We start from the raw sequence: 18246 nt of genomic DNA on the forward strand, positions 1-18246 counted from the left end.
ATTGGCATGCAACATTAGGTGCTAATGTAAAGCAACATTCTATAAAATGTTGCACTTACTACTTTACTCTCAGAAGTTGCTCTTTGGGGAAAAACAATGTCAAAAGCTTCCTTGTTACCACCCCCTGTACAGGGTTGGGTAGGTAACTTTCGAAATGTAATCTGTTAGTTCCTGGTTCTGTCAAATTGTAATCAGATTACTCCACTCAAACTAATTTGGTATTTTCTTTCTTCATTAGTCCACTGTTGATACAGTTAATGTTTTTCATGTCAGTAGTCAAATTAAAGATTGGACTTTCAAGAAGCGCTTCTTGATAACTTGACTGCTGACATGCAAAACATTTTGGAATTGTATCAACAGTGGACTAATGAAAAAAGTAAAATGGGTTTCCATTGTATTTAACTCAACTGATAGTTTTCTCAAACAAAATGTTGGGTTATAGTGTGCACGTGACATTTGATTTGGAGCCTGAAATTATCGACCAGTTTGAGACGTTGCAATGTTATCACATTTCTGTCACAATCACCACAGAAATGCAATGTATCAAGTAATTACTTTGCCCTAAAAGTGAGATTTGAGTTGTAAGGCTTGGTGTTTATTCCATTGCGTTGGTAGACTGCAGATGTTGACGGCCTATGGGAAAGTTGCCCTGCCCAGCATGGTGAGAGATGGCTGAATTAATGGAAGTGGCAGATCACTCCTTGTTCCTTCCTGTCAATGTTGGTAGGGCTTTGGGTAGTTGGTAGAGAGCAAAACCATGCTATGCACAAGCAGAGAGACCTCTGACTCTGGGACATAGAGAGAGAGGCATGAGGACAATAAGCCATATTTACATCAGTCTCCCCCCACAGAAAAACACTGTTGGGAGAGAGAGAGAATAGATGCCTTTCAGACGAGAGGAGAACTGGAGCCACTGTGAAAGCCATTCCAGGCACTGGTTGATGCTGAGACTGCCAGAGTCAAGCCCCCTGACATAGCAGGCCTAACAAGACCAGGGTTGAGTTATCATCAATGTAACTAGTGGCAAATTACTAGTATTTGATCCATTTAGGTTTTTGCTGACAGAGTGCATTCTGAAAGTATTCAGACCCTTTGACTAGGGCTGTTACATTGACCGTACATTCAGTGTATTACCAGTGACCGTTTAGTGACGATAATTAGGCTTCTCCAAGCTCTGATGCTGCTGATGGTCATTAGTACCCTACCAAACTTACTAACTGCCTGGTACTCAGCACTCTATTGTCCCTGTAATCACTCTTGACATCAATGGAAATGTAATCAAAAATCTAAAACACTTAGAGCTCATGTTGCACAACATTTCTATATGCTATGCAATTGCTGTGAAAACAGAGTGATGGCCTCTACTAAAAAGATGATCCATCAGGCTAGACATACTATTTATTTCTCAACTAATCTAATATTAAGCACATTGCTTATCTTTACAACAGGAGTATAGCCTACCTACCTGGCTGGCATGAAAATTAACCATGGGAAAAGTGCATAGATGACATGAATTTTTTTCCCATGCCCCTGTTTCGAGACAGGTGCATGATAATGGTCCATTCTATAATCAAAACAATTTCACATTATTTAGTATATGTAAAGACAAGATTAAATCAAGAACAGTCTGATGGGTGACAATATTAGCCTATCACTTGTGAATGACGCCCAGCATAAAAAACAATGCCTTTTTGCAACTTTAAAAAAATCAGTCACACACTTTATGTAACCTAGCCTATAGGCTTATGTTTTGATAAGGTTATAAAAACTAAAGTGGCCAAATTACTTTAAAATTAGGCACATTTAATCTGCTTTACAAGGGGCATAGAGCCTGACTGGCATACATAAGCAGTGTGTGAGTTTCAAGTTTGGGAAAGATTATTTTCACCATAAAGATACCTTTTTTTATAAATGAATGCATTTATAGTGTTTTCCAATGGAACATTCATGCTTATAGCCTAGTGCCATGTGTGAATTGTTGTGCTTATAATGTGAAGAAATAGCCTAAGTTTATAAACGTTCTGATCTGTTGCGTCAGCCACATTGCGTAAAAAGTTTCATGCTAGTGGTTGTATTAATTTGGGATCGATCGCATCCCACAACTGTTCCAGACGGTTTGGAATATTTATCTCGCACAGAAATGAATAGATGGTACAAAAGTCTATGGGGGAAAGATTCACATTGGCTAGTGCTTTTGCTGTTCGTTAGGCCTACTTATCTTGTTGGCTGACAAAGTAAATATGGACAGTTCTTCCAATATCTTCACTATGCTCCCTGGAATTGGATAAGGATGCATGCAGTGGCGTCCCCGATCTGTCTGTCTTCACCTGTAGCCTGAGAGAGACCCGATCACGTGATGGAGAGCCATGTGAGTGACCGCACTTCGTGCTCTTATCCCGGAGTGGTGCGCGCCTCAACGCAGCACTCTGGGCCAAGGGCACAACGGCCACTGGCTGCAAAAGGCATGGATTTTTTTGGGGGTGCATTACGGCCACACAAAGGGGATGCTGCCATCATTCAAGGCATTATCAAGTGCTTGTCAAATTGTGAATGAGAGACTTATGGCGTGTGTACAGCCTGCTCAAAAAAGAAAGCAGAGCTCATGCAGTTCAAGCGACTTTTTTCAAATCATCATTAGTCGCATCATGCAGGCTTACAATGTATTAAAAATCAAAACCTAAAGCCCAACGTTTGTAGAACTAAAGTTACATAAACTCTAAATTAAGCATCTAGGAATGCATGTTTTTGTTCATTGAAATTTCCACCACACCATTCAACAGAATAGCCACATGTGAGCACTCCCCCAAATCGTTTGGAGAAAATATCCTTTATTTTATTCAGCTTTGTTCAATTGTATTCTTCATAATATAAAATGCTACGGAATTCTAAGCAAATCTTGTCTGCTAAATGAATTAGTGTAGCCCACAGCCATTTGGTATAGCCAGATCAGGACCAAACATAAGGACAACTCGGAGTATGCTATTCTGAAATAGATTACATTTTCTTAATATCATGCTACTTTAGACCTGTAAAATACATTCTAGATTTATTGTGAAGGTGTAGGCTATATTACATGGATTTATTAGACTTTTTAAATATAGATGTTCCAAAGGTCTGCATCAGTGGCTTGTAGGCTCTGTGTGGAAGCCAGGACATGCTATATGTGTTTGTTAAATAACGGTCAATTACTGTGAAACCGACAGACCGACTTGAACCTCATCGGCGATGAAATTGTGACCGCCACCCTTGACTTTTTCCATATTTTATTACGTTATAGCCGTATTCTAAAATGGATTAAATGTTTTTCCCCGTCAATCTACACACACTATCCCATAATAACTTTTTTCATTTGTGCAAATTTATAAAAAAGAACTGAAATATCACTTTTACATAAGTATTCAGACCCTTTTACTCAGTACTTTGTTGAAGCACCTTTGGCAGCGATTACAGCCTCGAGTCTTCTTGGGTATGGCGCTACACGTTTGGGCCACCTGTATTTGGGGAGTTTCTCCCATTCTTTTCTACAGATCCTCAAGCTCTGTCAGTTTGAACGGGGAGCGTTTCTGCACAGCTAATTTCAGGTCCCTCCAGAGATGTTCGATCGGGTTCAAGTCCAGGCTCTGGCTGGGCCACTCAAGGACATCCATTGACTTGTCCCAAAGCCACTCCTGCATTGTCTTGGCTGTGTGCTTAGGGTTGTTGTCCTGTTGGAAGGTGAACCTTTGCCCCAGTCAGGTCCTGAGTGCTCTGGAGCAGGTTTTCATCAAGGATCACGCTGTACTTTGCTCCGTTCATCTTTCCCTCGATCCTGACTGATCTCTGTCCATGCCGCTGAAAAACATCCCCACAGCATGATGCTGCCACCACCATGCTTCACCGTAGGGATGGTGCCAGGTTTCCTCCAGATGTGATGTTTGGCATTAAGGTCAAAGAGTTCAATCTTGGTTTCATCAGACCAGAGAATTTTGTTTCTTATGGTCTGAGAGTCCTTTAGGTGCCTTTTGGCTAACTCCAAGCGAGCTGCCATGTGCCTTTTACTCAGGAGTGGCTTCCGTCTGGCCAATCTCACATAAAGGCCTGATTTGGTGAAGTGCTGCAGAGATGGTTCTCCCATATCCACAGAGGAACTCTGGAGCTCTGTCAGTGGCCATCAGGTTCTTGGTCACCTCCCTGACCAAGGCCCTTCTCCCCCGATTGCTCAGTTTGGCCAGGCGGCCAGCTCTAGGAAGAGTCTTGGTTGTTCCAAACCTCTTCCATTTTAAGACTGATGGCAGTCACTGTGTTCTTGGGGACCTTCGCTGCAGACATTTTTTGGTTCCCTTCCCCCAATTCCTTCAACTTCATTGCTTGGTTTTTGCTCTGCTCTGTCAACTGTGAGACCTTTTTTATATAGACAGGGATGTGCCTTTCCAAATAATGTCCAATCAATTGAATTTACCACAGGTAGACTCCAAGTTGTAGAAACATCAAGGATGATCAATGGAAACAGGATGTACCTGATCTCAATTTCGAGTCTCATAGCAAAGGGTCTGAATACTTAATAAAACACCTTATTTACATGTTTTAATAAATACGCAAAAATGTATAGAAACCTGTTTTCGCTTTGTCATTATGGTGTATTGTGTGTAGATTTTATGAAAAAGTAATGTAATCCATTTTAGAATAAGGCTGTAACGTAACAAAATGTGGAAAAAGGGGTCTCAATACTATCCGAATGCACTGCATGAATCCGATTACATGTAGTGTACATCTTAAGAATGAGGTCCAGTGATGTGCACTGACCTGTCTCAGCTCTGAGTCATCCAACTGGTGCAGGCCATGTCTGCTGAGAGCACGGTCCAGCTGTAGCAGCTCTATGCCGTGGCTGTTCAGTCGAGTGGCAATCTTGGGAGTCAGGAAGAACAGGAGACAGAGTTGCCTCTGGAGACAGAGGCTTACAGTGAGATCAAAATATTGGGACAGTGATACATTATTTGTTTTGGCTCTGTACTCCATCACTTTTTGGATTTGAAATGATACAATGACTGATATTAAAGTGAAGACTGTTAGCTTTAACTGGAGGGTATTTTCATCCATATGAGTGAATTGTTTAGAAATTCCAACACTTTTTTGTACATAGTCCTCCCCCCCCCCCCCCCCCCCCCCCCCCATTTTATGGTACCAAAAGTATTGGGACAAATTCACTTGTAGTAAAAAGTTAAATGTAGAAGTGTTTAGAAACATTCTATTCTTATTTACAGTGACTTTAAAATGACTTAACATGATGTAGTCCTTGTGTGCTATGAATATGGGACCAAATACTAAATGTTTTACTACTTAATACACAAAAGTGAATTTGCCCCAATACTTTTGGTCTCCTACAATGGGGGGACTTAGTATGTTCAAAAAGGGTTGTAATTTCTAAAACGGTTCACCCGGTATGGATAAAAAATACCTTCAAATTAAAGCTGACAGTCTACACTTTAACCTCAGTCATTGTATTATTTCAAATCCAAAGTACTAGAGTACAGAGCCCCAACAACAAGTGTTACTGTCCTAATACTTTGAGCTCACTGTATGTGTGTTTTTCTGACGAGGCAAATCCAGTAGGTCTGATATCCATTCTGTAAACCCTTGGACTAATTTTTCAGGAAATTTCTGAATAAAAAGACTACAAGGAAGCACTGACCATCTGATCTGCGTTCATTCTCTTGATACCCAGGGGGGGTCCAGAAAACAAGTCTCGAAATGCCTGGATGTCAGATATGTTAGGGTGTACCCCACTTTGCACCTAAAAACACAAGGACCGGTCAGACATCAGTGTCTAGAGGCCTTTATTAGTTGCATTAGTCACCTATGGAAAAACATGGAGAAAAAAATTGACAGTGAACACATTGGAACATATATATGCAAGTGAGTGGTTTAATTTCTGCATCATTCACCCACCTTGTGGCAGAGGTCTAGTAGGTGGCTGTCTTTGACATGTGAACCTGCACTCTCAAGCCCCTTCAGCACTGCACAGTGGTGTTGGGCCCTGTGGGAATGGTTCACTCCCTGGAACTCTGTGTGCTGCTGGGGGGTCCAGAAGTGGCGGATCAGGAGCTGGCGGGGGAAAAGGTACCTGGTCGTAAAAAGGAGAGGGAAGCAGAGGAGAAAGATGGAAGAGGGGCATAGGATTGCAGGAGGAATATGTAAGGCAGGGATATAGAGGGGAGACATGAACAAAGAGGGTTTCAATACATTGTAGGGAGGCACAATGTATTATCATTGAGGGCATAAATGCACAATTATTTGACCTTTTAACTACCATTTAATTGATCATTAAGATATTTGCTAACTGAATATTAGTCAAAGGAGGAGGATGTTGAGATGACTTAAGTGAACTGGAGGATGGAGGAATAGAAATTAACAGCAGCGGAATGGCTTTAATCATGTCTCTGCGAAACTGAGAAAAAGAAACATAGAAAAAGTTTAAATGCTAAGGAGAACTTTTCAGACAATACTATTACTACTACTAGGCAGATTATAAAGACTGCTAACCACATAAGAACTTTCCTTGTTATTCAAGTGTATGCCCTAGCCTCCACCGACCTGCCTGAGTTTCTCCATATCACGATAGGTTAAGTACCGGACTTTGACACTGTTGGTGAGCATCCTTGTTTTTATCACCTTCACCTCTTTGACATCTTGGAAAAAGAGCCGGAATCCTGAAGAATGGTAATATAAAAGATGGCTTCATTGTAATGGCAGCACAGAAGCTGCCAGAAGCCAAATTAACTAGGCTACATCTTTGTGTTTCTTTTGCCTTCAAATGTGAAATCTTATTGGTTGACCAAAATCAAATAATTTTGCTACAGTATGGTAGATCTGTATAAATAGAGATGCCAAACAACAAAGGCTTGATGACGAAACAAAACAATTTATGTACCCACTTGAGAGTTTAACATGGTGCTGTGGCGAGCTGAGTTTTTACCTTTCGTGAAAGTGCTATAGAGAACATAAAATCTCCATAGACAAACATTTGCAGTATAATGGCCTTACTGAAGAGCTCAGTGACTTAACGTGGCACAGTCATGATGCAACCTTTCCAACAAGTCAGTTCGTCAAATTTCTGCCCTGCTAGAGCTATCCACCCGGTCAACTGTAAGTGCTGTTATTGTGAAGTGGAAACATTTAGGCGCAACAGCGGCTCAGCCGCTACGTGGTAGGCCACACAAGCTCACAGAACGGGACCGCCGAGTGCTGAAGCGTGTAAAAATCATCTGTCCTCGGTTGCAATACTTCAAACTGCCTCTGGAAGCAACATCAGCAAAATAACTGTTAGTCGGGAGCATCATGAAATGGCTTTCAATGGCTGAGCAGCAGCACACAAACCTGAGATCACCATGCGCAATGCCACGCGTCGGCTGGAGGGGTGTAAAGCTCGCTGCATTGGCCTCTGGAACAGTGGAAACGGGTTCTCTGGAGTGATGAATCACAATTCACTATCTGGCAGTCCGACGGACAAATCTGGGTTTGGCGGAGTCCAGGAGAACGCTCCCTGCCCCAATGCATAGTGCCAACTAAAGTTTGGTGTAAGAGGAATAATGGTCTGGGGCTGTTTTTCATGGTTTGGGCTAGGCCCCTTACTTCCAGTGAAAGGAAATCTTAACACTACAGCATACAATGACATTCTAGACGATTCTGTGCTTCTAACTTTGTGGCCACAGTTTTGGGAATGTCCTTTCCTGTTTCAGCATGACAATGCCCTTGTGCACAGAGTGAGGTCCATACAGAAATGGTTTGTCAAGATCCTATCGAACACCTTTGGGATGAATTGGAACGCCGACTGCGAGCTAGGCCTAATCATCCAACATCAGTGCCCAACCTCACTAATGCTCGTGGCTGAATGGAAGCAAGTCATCGTAGCAATGTTCCAACATCTAGTGGAAAGCCTTCCCAGAAGAGTGGAGGCGGTTACAGCAGCAAAGGTGGGACAATGATTTTGGAATGAGATGTTCGACGATCAGGTGTCCACATACTTTGTCATGTAGTGCATATACTGAACCAAAATATAAACGCAACATGTAAAGTATTGGTCCCATGTTTCATGAGCTGAAATAAAAGATCCCAGAAATGTTCCACACACTAAAAAGCTTATTTCTCTCATTCGTTTACATAATTTTTAGTCCGCATTGATCCTTTGCCAAGATAATCCAGGTGTGGCATATCAAGAAGCTGATTAAATAGCATGGTCAATACACAGGTTCACCTTGTGCTGGGGACAATAAAAGGCCACTAAAATGTGCAGTCCTGTCAGACAAAGAAAAGTTTGGTCATACGCAAATCCTTAACATAGGTGCTGGACTAATAAAGAATATAAAGAACAAGAAGGGCACACACTGTTAAAGCTCCCAATTCACAGCTTTATTGCCAACGTTTTGATACGAAACGGATCTTCTTCAGGTCAAAAAGAGTGCTCACTTCCCAAAATATACACATTTCATGTCACATGACCATTCCGCAAATGAAAAATGGTGGGTGTGGAAACAATTCAATTCACTTTTGAGCATAATCAATCATAATTAATCACAGAGGTACATATGGTCATAAAGGATTACATGCAGTGCATTCGGAAAGTATTCAGACCCCACATTGTTACGTTAGCCTTATTCTAAAATGTATAACAAAGAATCATTTATCTACACATCCTACATCCTTTATCCTTTATCTACACACCCATAATGACAAAGCAAAAACAGGTTGACATTTTTGCAAATGTATTAAAAATAAAACACACCTTATTCAGACAATTTGCTATGAGACACGAAATTAAGCTCAGGTGCATCCTGTTTCCATTGATCATCCTTGATGTTTCTACAGCTTTATTGGTCCACCTGTGGTTAATTCAACTGATTGGACATGAATTGGATGCCAAGTATCACATCTGGAGGAAACCTGGCCACATCCCTATGGTGAAGCATGGTGGTGGCAGGATCATGCTGTGGGGATGTTTTTCAGCGGCAGGGACCGGGAGACTAGTCAGGATCGAGGGAAAGATGAACGGAGCAAAGTACAGAGTGATCCTTGATGAAAACCTGCTCCAGAGCACTCAGGACTTTAGACTGGGGCAAAGGTTCACCTTCCAACAGGACAACAACCCTAAGCACATAGCCAAGACAATGCAGGAGTGGCTTCGGGACATGTCTCTGAATGTCCTTGAGTGGCCCAGCCAGAGCCCGGACTTGAACATCTCTGGAGAAACCTGAAAATAGCTGTGCTCCCCATCCAACCTGACAGAGCTTGAGAGAAGAATGGGAGAAACTCCCCAAATACATGTGTGCCAATTTTGTAGCGTCATACCCAAGAAGACTCAACGTTGTAATCGCTGCCAAAAATTCTTCAACAAAGTAATGAGTAAAGGGTCTGAATACTAAGGTAAATGTGATTTTACGTTTTATTTTTTTGCAAAAATGTCAACCTGTTTTTGCTTTGTCACTATGGGTATTGTGTGTAGACTGAGGGGGGGGGGGGGGAACAATTTAATCCATTTTAGAACTAGGCTGTAACAAAATGTGGAAAAAGTCAAGAGGTCTGAATACTTTACAAATCCACTGTACATACAAATGGGACCTCCACATCTGGCTTCTTCACCTGCGTGATTTTCTGAGACCAGCCTCTGATGAAACTGTGGTTTGTGCTCATTGTCCTCACCAGGGTCTTGACTTGACTGCAGTTCGGCATCGTAACTGACTTCAGTGGGCAAATGCTCACCATCGGTGGCCACTGGCACGATGGAGAAGTGTGCTCTTCACGGATGAATCCCGGTTTCAACTGTACTGGGCAGATAGCATACAGCATGGCGTCATGTGGGCGAGTGGTTTGCTAATGTCAACATTGTGAACAGAGTGCCCCATGATGGCGGTGGGGTTATGGTATGGGCAGACAGAAGCTACAGACAACGAATACAATTGCATTTTATCGATGGCAATTTGAATGCACAGAGATACCATGACGAGATCCTGGAGGCCCATTGTCATGCCAGTTATCCGCCGCCATCACCTCATGTTTTATAATGATAATGCACAGCCCCATGTTGCAAGGATCTGTGCAGAATTCCTGAAAAGTGAAAATATCCCAGTTCTTCCATGGCCTGCACACTCACATACCGCCCGTTCCAGTTCCCACCAATATTCAACAACTTCGCACAGCCATTGAAGAGGAGTGGGACAACATTCCACTGGCCACAATCAACACAGTCTGATCAACTATGGGAAGGAGATGTGTTGCACTGCATGAGGCACATGGTGGTCACACCAAGTACTGACTGGTTTTCTGATCCATGCCCCTACCTTTTAAGAATTTGTTCTTAACTGACTTGCCTAGTTAAATAAAAGGTTAAATAAAATATTTTGCATATCTGTATTCCCAGTGAAATACATAGATTAAGTCAAATGAATTTATTTCAATTTACTAATTTCCTTGTGAACTGTAACTAAGTAAAATATTTTAAATTGTTGCGTTTATATTTTTGTTCAGTTCGCTGAGCGTCACATATGTTGTGGCAACGTGATTGACAGCCAATGACATGGCTGATTGACATTGTAGGACACACCCACTGGATCAAACCATGTTTTGCCGTATTTAAAAGTTGAAGTCAATTTCCACTACAGCTATCTACACGCGCTCTTCCAAATTCAGTTTACTAAAAAGGTGAATATCTGCTAAATCTGGTTATTTTTTAAAGACGTTGCTTGGTTTACTTTTTAAAAATCTGTTTATTGCCAAGAGAAAGGCAAAGTTTGAGAGCTATCATTATTATGCAGAATCATTATTTAAACGTTCCTAGCTAGGGGGCTGGCCATGCCACATGTTATTAGCTAGTATCAGGAAAAAAAACGTGCAAATTAGAAAGTCAAACTGTAGCCAGCGGTTGAATGCATGATCATGGTGTAACATTGTAAGCTACCTAACGTTACCTGAAAGATAATTTAAGTATTCACGTGCTACGAACTTGTTGAGTAAATTAGCTCGGTAACCTGGCTTCAGCGACCACCAGGCCACACTTCGAGGAAAGATGTCTACCATCAGATTTGGATCAACTTGTAGTCCTTCGAAGACTACTCTAGCTGAACCATTGCCACGCTGGAACGATGAGGAAGGGGAAAAGGCTGGTAAGAGTCAAATATACATTGCCTTTTGTATTTCAATCAATTACAATTTTTGATTGTTGGCTCCTAGGGACTTCTCATACTTTAATTCACGTGTCTCTGTCTGCAGTGACCTGATTGTCCTGCACGGATATGATCAACTGACTATGACAGAGGCTTGAATACTTTTATAACTAAACCAAGATAGACCACAGGTTGTTGTTTCCAATGGGACAAATGAGTCATGGTGGGCAGAGCCAAGCACGCGCTAGCAATATCCCATTGGCGCGTTCTAGTATGCATCTACATATTTCCGTTAGGGAACGCCTACTCTGAAGTGCGCGTTTACAATGACTCAATTCGCGTTTGTGCTCCTAATAAACAGCTTGCTTTTAAAAAATAAACTTTTGCAAAGGGTAATGTCTATAAAACTTAGTCCACTCTGTTTATAACAGATTATATTTTTTTGTAACTTTATTGAGATCAAATGTTTAATTGATGAGAATTTGCAGATTGTTGGACAAAATCCACTGCCTGCCAGTGGGCTTCCTCTCACTGCCATATTTGGTAGTGAGTGGAACCACCAACTGGATGCTTCACGTTTACACATCCAGTGAAATATGTCTCATTGTACAAGCTGTGCTAGCACCACCGTGTTTTTTATTCTTCAATGTTGCTGGAATTACCTAATGTATGCTACAGGAAGGCAACAGGCCTAGGCCTAACTATCCCTTTTTGATTGGATCCATTTGGGCAGAGTGCTGATTACGCAATGACATCCGGGGGAGTCTCTATTTATGAATTTAATAATAGACGTCATTTAAACAGAAAATATTACCTTTTTAAAGAGGCATGAACACAGCCAGTCATGATATTTTCATCTGATTGTCAAATAAATCAATTCAAAAAGTAGGCTACCTGTGCGTCTTTGTACACTCCAACATTCCATCATCCAAACTGCTTGTATAGCCACCAAATGGTATACTCACGCCATTTGAAGAATGGAAATAGACATCTCTTACAAAACACCAAAAAGTGTGCCCAATGACATTCAGCCATTGCCATTGATTAGGCCTACATTAATTGATGTCTTGCAGACAGTAGTAAAGGTCGCAGTTGTAAATGAGAACTTGTTCTCAACTGGCCTACCTGGTTAAATAAAGCTGAAAAAAATAAATAAAGTTGTATTTTTGTTGCATTTAGGGGAGCTAACGTCTCATTCAAGGTGGCTGGGCCCTGGCTCCCCTGTAATTCGCACCCTGCATTTGGGTAAACCATAATTCTATCCTCCTGATTCCTGTTTACAAGCAAAAATTAAAGCAGGAAGCACCCGTGACTCGAGCAATTACAGGACTGTTTTGCTATCACAGACTGGAATATGTTCCGGGAATCCTCCGACGGCATTGAGGAGTACACATCAGTCATTGGCTTCATCAATAAGTGCATCGACGACGTCGTCCCCACAGTGACCGTGCGTACATACCCCAACCAGAAGCCATGGATTACAGGCAACATCCGCACTGAGCTAAAGGCTAGAGCTGCCGCTTTCAAGGAGCGGGACTCTACCCCGGAAGCTTATGAGAAATCCCACTATGCCCTCCGACGAACCATCAAACAGGCAAAGCGTCAATACAGGACTAAGATCGAATCGTACTACACCGGCTCTGACGCTTGTTCGGATGTGGCAGGGCTTGCAAACCATTACAGACTACAAAGAGAAGCACAGACGAGAGCTGCCCAGTGACACCAACTGGCAAGTGTCTTCACTGACATTTTCAACCTCTCCCTGTCCAAGTCTGTAATATCAACAAACAACACCATAGTCCCTGTGCCCAAGAACACTAAGGTAACCTGCCTAAATGACTACCGACACGTAGCACTCACATCTGTAGCCATGAAGTGCTTTGAAATGCTGGTCATGGCTCACATAAACAACATCCCAGAAACCCTAGACCCACTCCAATTTGCATACCGCTCCAACAGATCCACAGATGCAGTATCTATTGCACTCCACACTGCCCTTTCCCACCTGGGCAAAAGGAACACCTATGTGAGAATGCTATTCATTGACTACAGGTCAGCGTTCAACAACATAGTGCCCTCAAAGCTGATCACTAAGCTAAGGACCCTGGGACTGAACAACTCCCTCTGCAACTGGATACTGGACTTCCTAATGGGCCGCCCCCAGTTGGTAAGGGTAGGTAACAACACATCCGCCACGCTGATCCTCAACACAGGGGCCCCTCAGGGGTGCGTGCTCAGTCCCCTCCTGTACTTCTTGTTCGCGCATGACTCCAACACCGTCATTAAGTTTGCTGATGACACAACAGTGGTAGGTCTGATCACCGACAAGACAGCCTATATGGAGGTGGTCAGAGACCTGGCTGTGTGGTGCCAGGACAACAACCTCTCCATCAACGCGATCAAGACAAAGGAGATTATTGTGGACTACAGGAAAAAGAGGACCGAGCACTCTCCCATTCTCATCGACGGGGCTGTAGTGGTGCAGGTTGAGAGCTTCAAGTTCCTTGGTGTCCACTTCACCAACAAACTAACATAGTCCAAGACAGTTGTGAAGAGGGCACGACAAAACCTATTCCCCATCAGGAGACTGAAAAGATTTGGCAAGGGTCCTCAGATCCTCAAGATTTTACAGCTGCACCATCAAGAGCATCCTGAGTGGTTGCATCACTGCCTGGTATTGCTACTGCTCGGCCTCCGACCGCAAGGCACAACAGAGGGTATTGCAAACGGCCCAGTACATCACTGGGGCCAAGCTTCCTGTCATCCAGGACCTCTATAACAGGCGCTGTCAGAGGAAGGCCCTAACAATTCCAGCCACCGTAGTCATAGACTGTTCTCTCTGCTACCGTACGGCAAGTGATACCGGAGTGCCAAGTCTTGGTCCAAGAGGCTTCTTAACAGCTTCTACCCCCAAGCCATAAGACTCCTGAATATCTAATCAAATGGCTACCCAGACTATTTGCATTGCCCCCCTCTTTTACACCGCTATTACTCTCTGTTGTTATCATCTATGCATAGTCACTTTAATAACTCTACCTACATGTACATATTCCCTCAACTAACCGTAGCTCCTGCACATTGACTCTGTATAGTCTCGCTATTGTTATTTCACTGCTGCTCTTTAATTACTTGTTGCTTTTATTTGTTATTCTTACCTGTGTTTTTTTAAACTGATTGTTTAGGGGCTCGTAAGTAAGCATTTCACTGTAAAGTCTACACCTATTGTATTCGGCTCATGTGAATAATAACGTTTGATTTTGATTTGACACCTTGCCTACATTAGTCTACTTTTAGCTCATTCTAACTAAGTAATTTCCTTGGTGTTAACTTTGCTCCATGGCATTATTTTCTCTGTTGTCAATAGATCCAGAAGATGCCTGTGATCCAAATAAACTCCTTCAGTGTCCATACGACAAGAACCATCAGATCCGTGCCTGCCGCTTTCCATACCATCTGATCAAATGCAGCAAAGTTAGTAGCTATAGGAAGTAATGTTGTTGAAGGCGCAATATGACATTGTGCCATGTCATCTTAAATGTTGCTAATATAGTCAGTTAGTACATGGGAAAACAAGTTATTCAGCTGTCCTCTTGTCCTTTCCTGTAGAACCACCCTAAACTGGCCAGTGAATTAAAAACGTGCCCTTTCAACGCCCGCCACCTGATGCCCAAGCATGAGCTTTCACACCACATTGCTAACTGTGTTGACAGAATATCTGTGAATGCAGAAGACTGTGAGCTTTTTTTGTTTTGTTTTACCCTTCCTGTATTTTCATTATTCAATGATAAGCCTATTTGCACCCTTTAGTGAGTCTAACCAGGTTCTTTTATTTCCAGTAGGCAGCGCTGAGGTGCAGAGCAAATGGCAGGTACCTGTTAGCACCTGGACAAACACCAACTGTGATGAGGACTGGGATAAAGGTACTCTCTCTCTCAAACTGCTGATTATGCGTGTGTACTCAAAGCAAAGATGCCATGTATGCATTTATTTGTTCCGCAACTTCTGCACACTCTGTGGACTGATGCAGTGAATGCAACTTTTCAGATATTTTTATGCTGGAGATTTTCCATTGATTTCCATCGGCAGCATTTTATTTAAATGCAGATTTTTCTTTTTGTAGAAGCTGATATTTCTTCGGTGCCTTTCGTATGGGGAGTGTCCACAAACCTGATCAGTCAGAACAGGTCAGCTGACCACACAAAGTTTGCTGTGGAGTTCATTGCTACTCGATATGATATTTGAAACAGAGCTGGTTAATATTTTCAAATTTAAAACATAGTTTTAAGTGTAGTCTCCTTTTTTTTAGGACTGAGCCATGCACTACAAACAATCTTACTCCTGGACTCCGAGCTCCAAGAACTCTGCCCTGGAAAATGTGTAAGTCATGTTTAATCTGTTTTATGTTACAGCATTCTGTATTTCTTATGGTTTGGAGCCACGCTGTCTTTTCTTGCTGTACTGTCTCACTTAAAAGCTTGTGGCCAGGTGTTCACTTGTCCCTCATAGGCTCATTGTATTTCTCATTATTTTTGTTCAGGACTGACTAAGGGCAGAATGAGTGACAAAAGTTGGAAGTCAAGAGGCTATCTTGCAGTTAAGTTTTATATCATAGATGCATGTTTTATTAGTTCACTTTGACTTGATTATGGACACGTTTGAGAAAAATCCCATTGACTATAAATGCATGCTTTGTAACCTAACCTTAGACATGGTGATTGGGGTTTGTGTCCCCTTTTTTGTTATTAAAAGGCTTTTTTGCAGAAGTGTTTCCCTATAACATTCCCTGTTAAAACCTGTTAGGGGGGCAGCCCGACACCGGTACACTTATGACAACATCCAGCTCAAAGTGCAGGGTGCGAAATTCAAAATATTTATTTTTTTAATATTTGACTTTCACACATTAACAAGTCCAAGACACCAGATGAAAGGTGCACATCTTGTGAATCAAGCCAACATGTCCGATTTTTTAAAAATGTTTTACAGGGAAGACAAAATATGTAAATCTATTAGCTAACCACGCTAACCAACTCCATCAGTTTCTTACTCCATCAGGTGCTATCACAAATTCGACCAAATAAAGATATAAATAGCCACTAACCAAGAAACAAATTCATCAGATGACAGTCTGATAACATATTTATTGTATAGCATATGTTTTGTTTGAAAAATGTGCATATTTCATGTATAAACCATAGTTTACATTGCAGCCACCATCAGAAATTGCACCGAAAGCAGCCATAATATTTACAGACACCAACGTCAAATAGCTAATTACTCATCATAAAACATTTCTGAAAAATACATAGTCTGCAGCAATTGAAAGACAGGCATCTTGTGATTCCAAACAATATTTCCGATTTATTACATTTTTTACAGCGAAAACAAAATGTAACTCTATATTAGCGTAGCTACAATAGACAGAAATAATTGGGCGCCCACGGCCAGTTCACATGCACGACAGATATATGAAATAACATCATAAAATGGGTCTTACTTTTGCTGATCTTTCATCAGAATGTTGAAGAAGGTGTCCTCTGTCCAGATGAGTCGTTGTTTGGATTCAGAATGGCAAATTTCCCTCTTCAATTAGCATTGGCACTAGCCGAGTGGCACAAATTTCTCCAACGTAAACACAGTCAGAGGACGGAACACGGCAAAACTCCCCAAAAAAGTTTCAATAATCTGATTAAACTATATTGAAAAAACATACATTACGATGATATGGTCACATGTATCAAAAAAAAAATCGAGCCGGAGATGTTAGTCCTTCGTTACGGCAGCAAAACAGAAGTCAATCCCACTTCCTTCAGAGTACCGGAAGTGGACGGTCACGTCAAAGAAATAGTTTTTTTTCCACCACAGACCAAGATGAGCACAAAAATTTCTTCTCTCACATCCTCTTTACACCAATAGGAAGGCGTATAGAGTGTAAGTAGACTCCTAAGTGTCAAGACCATGTATAGGCATCAAGTTGAAAAGAGCATCGATTTCTGACATTTCACTTCCTGGTCAGGAAAAGTGCTGCAGAAGGACTTCTGTTTCACTCAGAGAAATAATTCCAACTGTTTTAGAAACTAGAAAGTGTTTTCTATCCAAAAAGAATAATAATATCCATATTGTACGAGCAAGATTTGAGTAGGAGGCCGTTTGAAATGGGCACGATTTCACTGGCTACTCAACACTTTGCCTTGCAGCCATAAGAAGTTTTAATGTACTGTATGTTTCTGATGCCCTAATGCAGATATGAATATATTCTCACTGTATTGCACATATCAGATATCTTCAAGATGCTCATTATGTTGACTGTGAAGTTGATTTAGCCTCTTAATGGATCTTGCTTTGATCTTTTGCCAGTTTGTTGTATATTATTGGATTTTGGCCTATAATTACATATTTTTTTTAAAGTGAGGTAATGTTCTGTCCTCATGGCTGTTTAAATGTCTACAATTTGCATGTTGGGCTCAAGAGAACTGGCAAGTTGAAAATGGATAGGGCATTTTACCAGATTGGACTAGAGTTGGACATTTAATCATATCCGATAGGCAAAATCCAGATTATTTTTGAAAAACTGGGCCCAACTGATCTCCTGTTAAACCGTCAATACACAATACATTCATCCACGCAGCTGTTCTTAATTGCAACCGTTAAGGTCATCTCCATAGATGGATTAGCTGACAATGTCACAAACTATGCACGTTCATCAAATGGGGCAGAAGTCTGTTTTGTGATTCTGGATGGCAACAATGACAAGAAGCTACCATTTGGGGAATCGTATTGTAGGTGGTTCGTTTCAGCTTGTATCTTGTTACAATGTCTTGTTTTGATGATGCCACCTATATGCTAATATGGCTAAAAATTCGCTAGCTAACCAACAACTGTGACAATGTATTTGTGACAAGTGGTCATTGTGCAGTTTGTTTTCAATAAACATTAGAGATAAAATATAGTTTGTTAATAATCTAAGCCAACCCTGTCTGTTTTGCTCCATAGTTGCGCATGTGTTGGTTTTGTTGCTAAACAACCAAGCTGTCTATTTGGATTAGTCAACGTTCTTCTACTACTTCTGAGGTGGTAAACAAAGGGTGCGTACTGCCATCTGGAGTGTTAAAGCCAA

The 18246-nt window shown here is 41.6% G+C and overlaps 2 protein-coding genes across 4 annotated transcripts; one reads left to right on the forward strand and one right to left on the reverse strand.

Annotated features, from left to right (window-relative positions):
• Positions 1-199: 199 nt before the first annotated feature.
• LOC129829940 (LETM1 domain-containing protein 1-like) lies at positions 200-8478 on the reverse strand. Its single transcript, XM_055891975.1, has 9 exons — positions 8471-8478; positions 6953-6984; positions 6571-6686; positions 6370-6424; positions 5926-6128; positions 5669-5770; positions 4783-4920; positions 886-982; positions 200-788 (listed from the first exon to the last, which is right to left on the reverse strand). Exons 1-9 carry the CDS (start codon positions 8476-8478, stop codon positions 715-717), a joined length of 825 nt encoding a protein of 274 aa, XP_055747950.1. The 3' UTR covers positions 200-714.
• Positions 8479-10562: 2084 nt separating this feature from the next.
• zgc:56699 (uncharacterized protein LOC405758 homolog) lies at positions 10563-15895 on the forward strand. 3 transcript variants are annotated; one of them, XM_055891935.1, is made up of 8 exons: positions 10563-10671; positions 10989-11132; positions 14497-14603; positions 14739-14865; positions 14969-15052; positions 15253-15316; positions 15439-15509; positions 15670-15895. In XM_055891935.1, coding segments are annotated over exons 2-8 (552 nt in total). In that variant the 5' UTR covers positions 10563-10671; positions 10989-11035; the 3' UTR covers positions 15672-15895. The 3 variants fall into 3 exon arrangements, with proteins under 3 accessions (XP_055747910.1, XP_055747911.1, XP_055747912.1); XM_055891936.1 differs by having other exon boundaries at positions 10578-10671; positions 11008-11132; XM_055891937.1 differs by having other exon boundaries at positions 10583-11132; positions 14972-15052.
• The last annotated feature ends 2351 nt before the right edge of the window (positions 15896-18246 follow it).

This window comes from Salvelinus fontinalis, chromosome 31 (assembly GCF_029448725.1).
Source record: "Salvelinus fontinalis isolate EN_2023a chromosome 31, ASM2944872v1, whole genome shotgun sequence".
NCBI lineage: Eukaryota > Metazoa > Chordata > Actinopteri > Salmoniformes > Salmonidae > Salvelinus > Salvelinus fontinalis.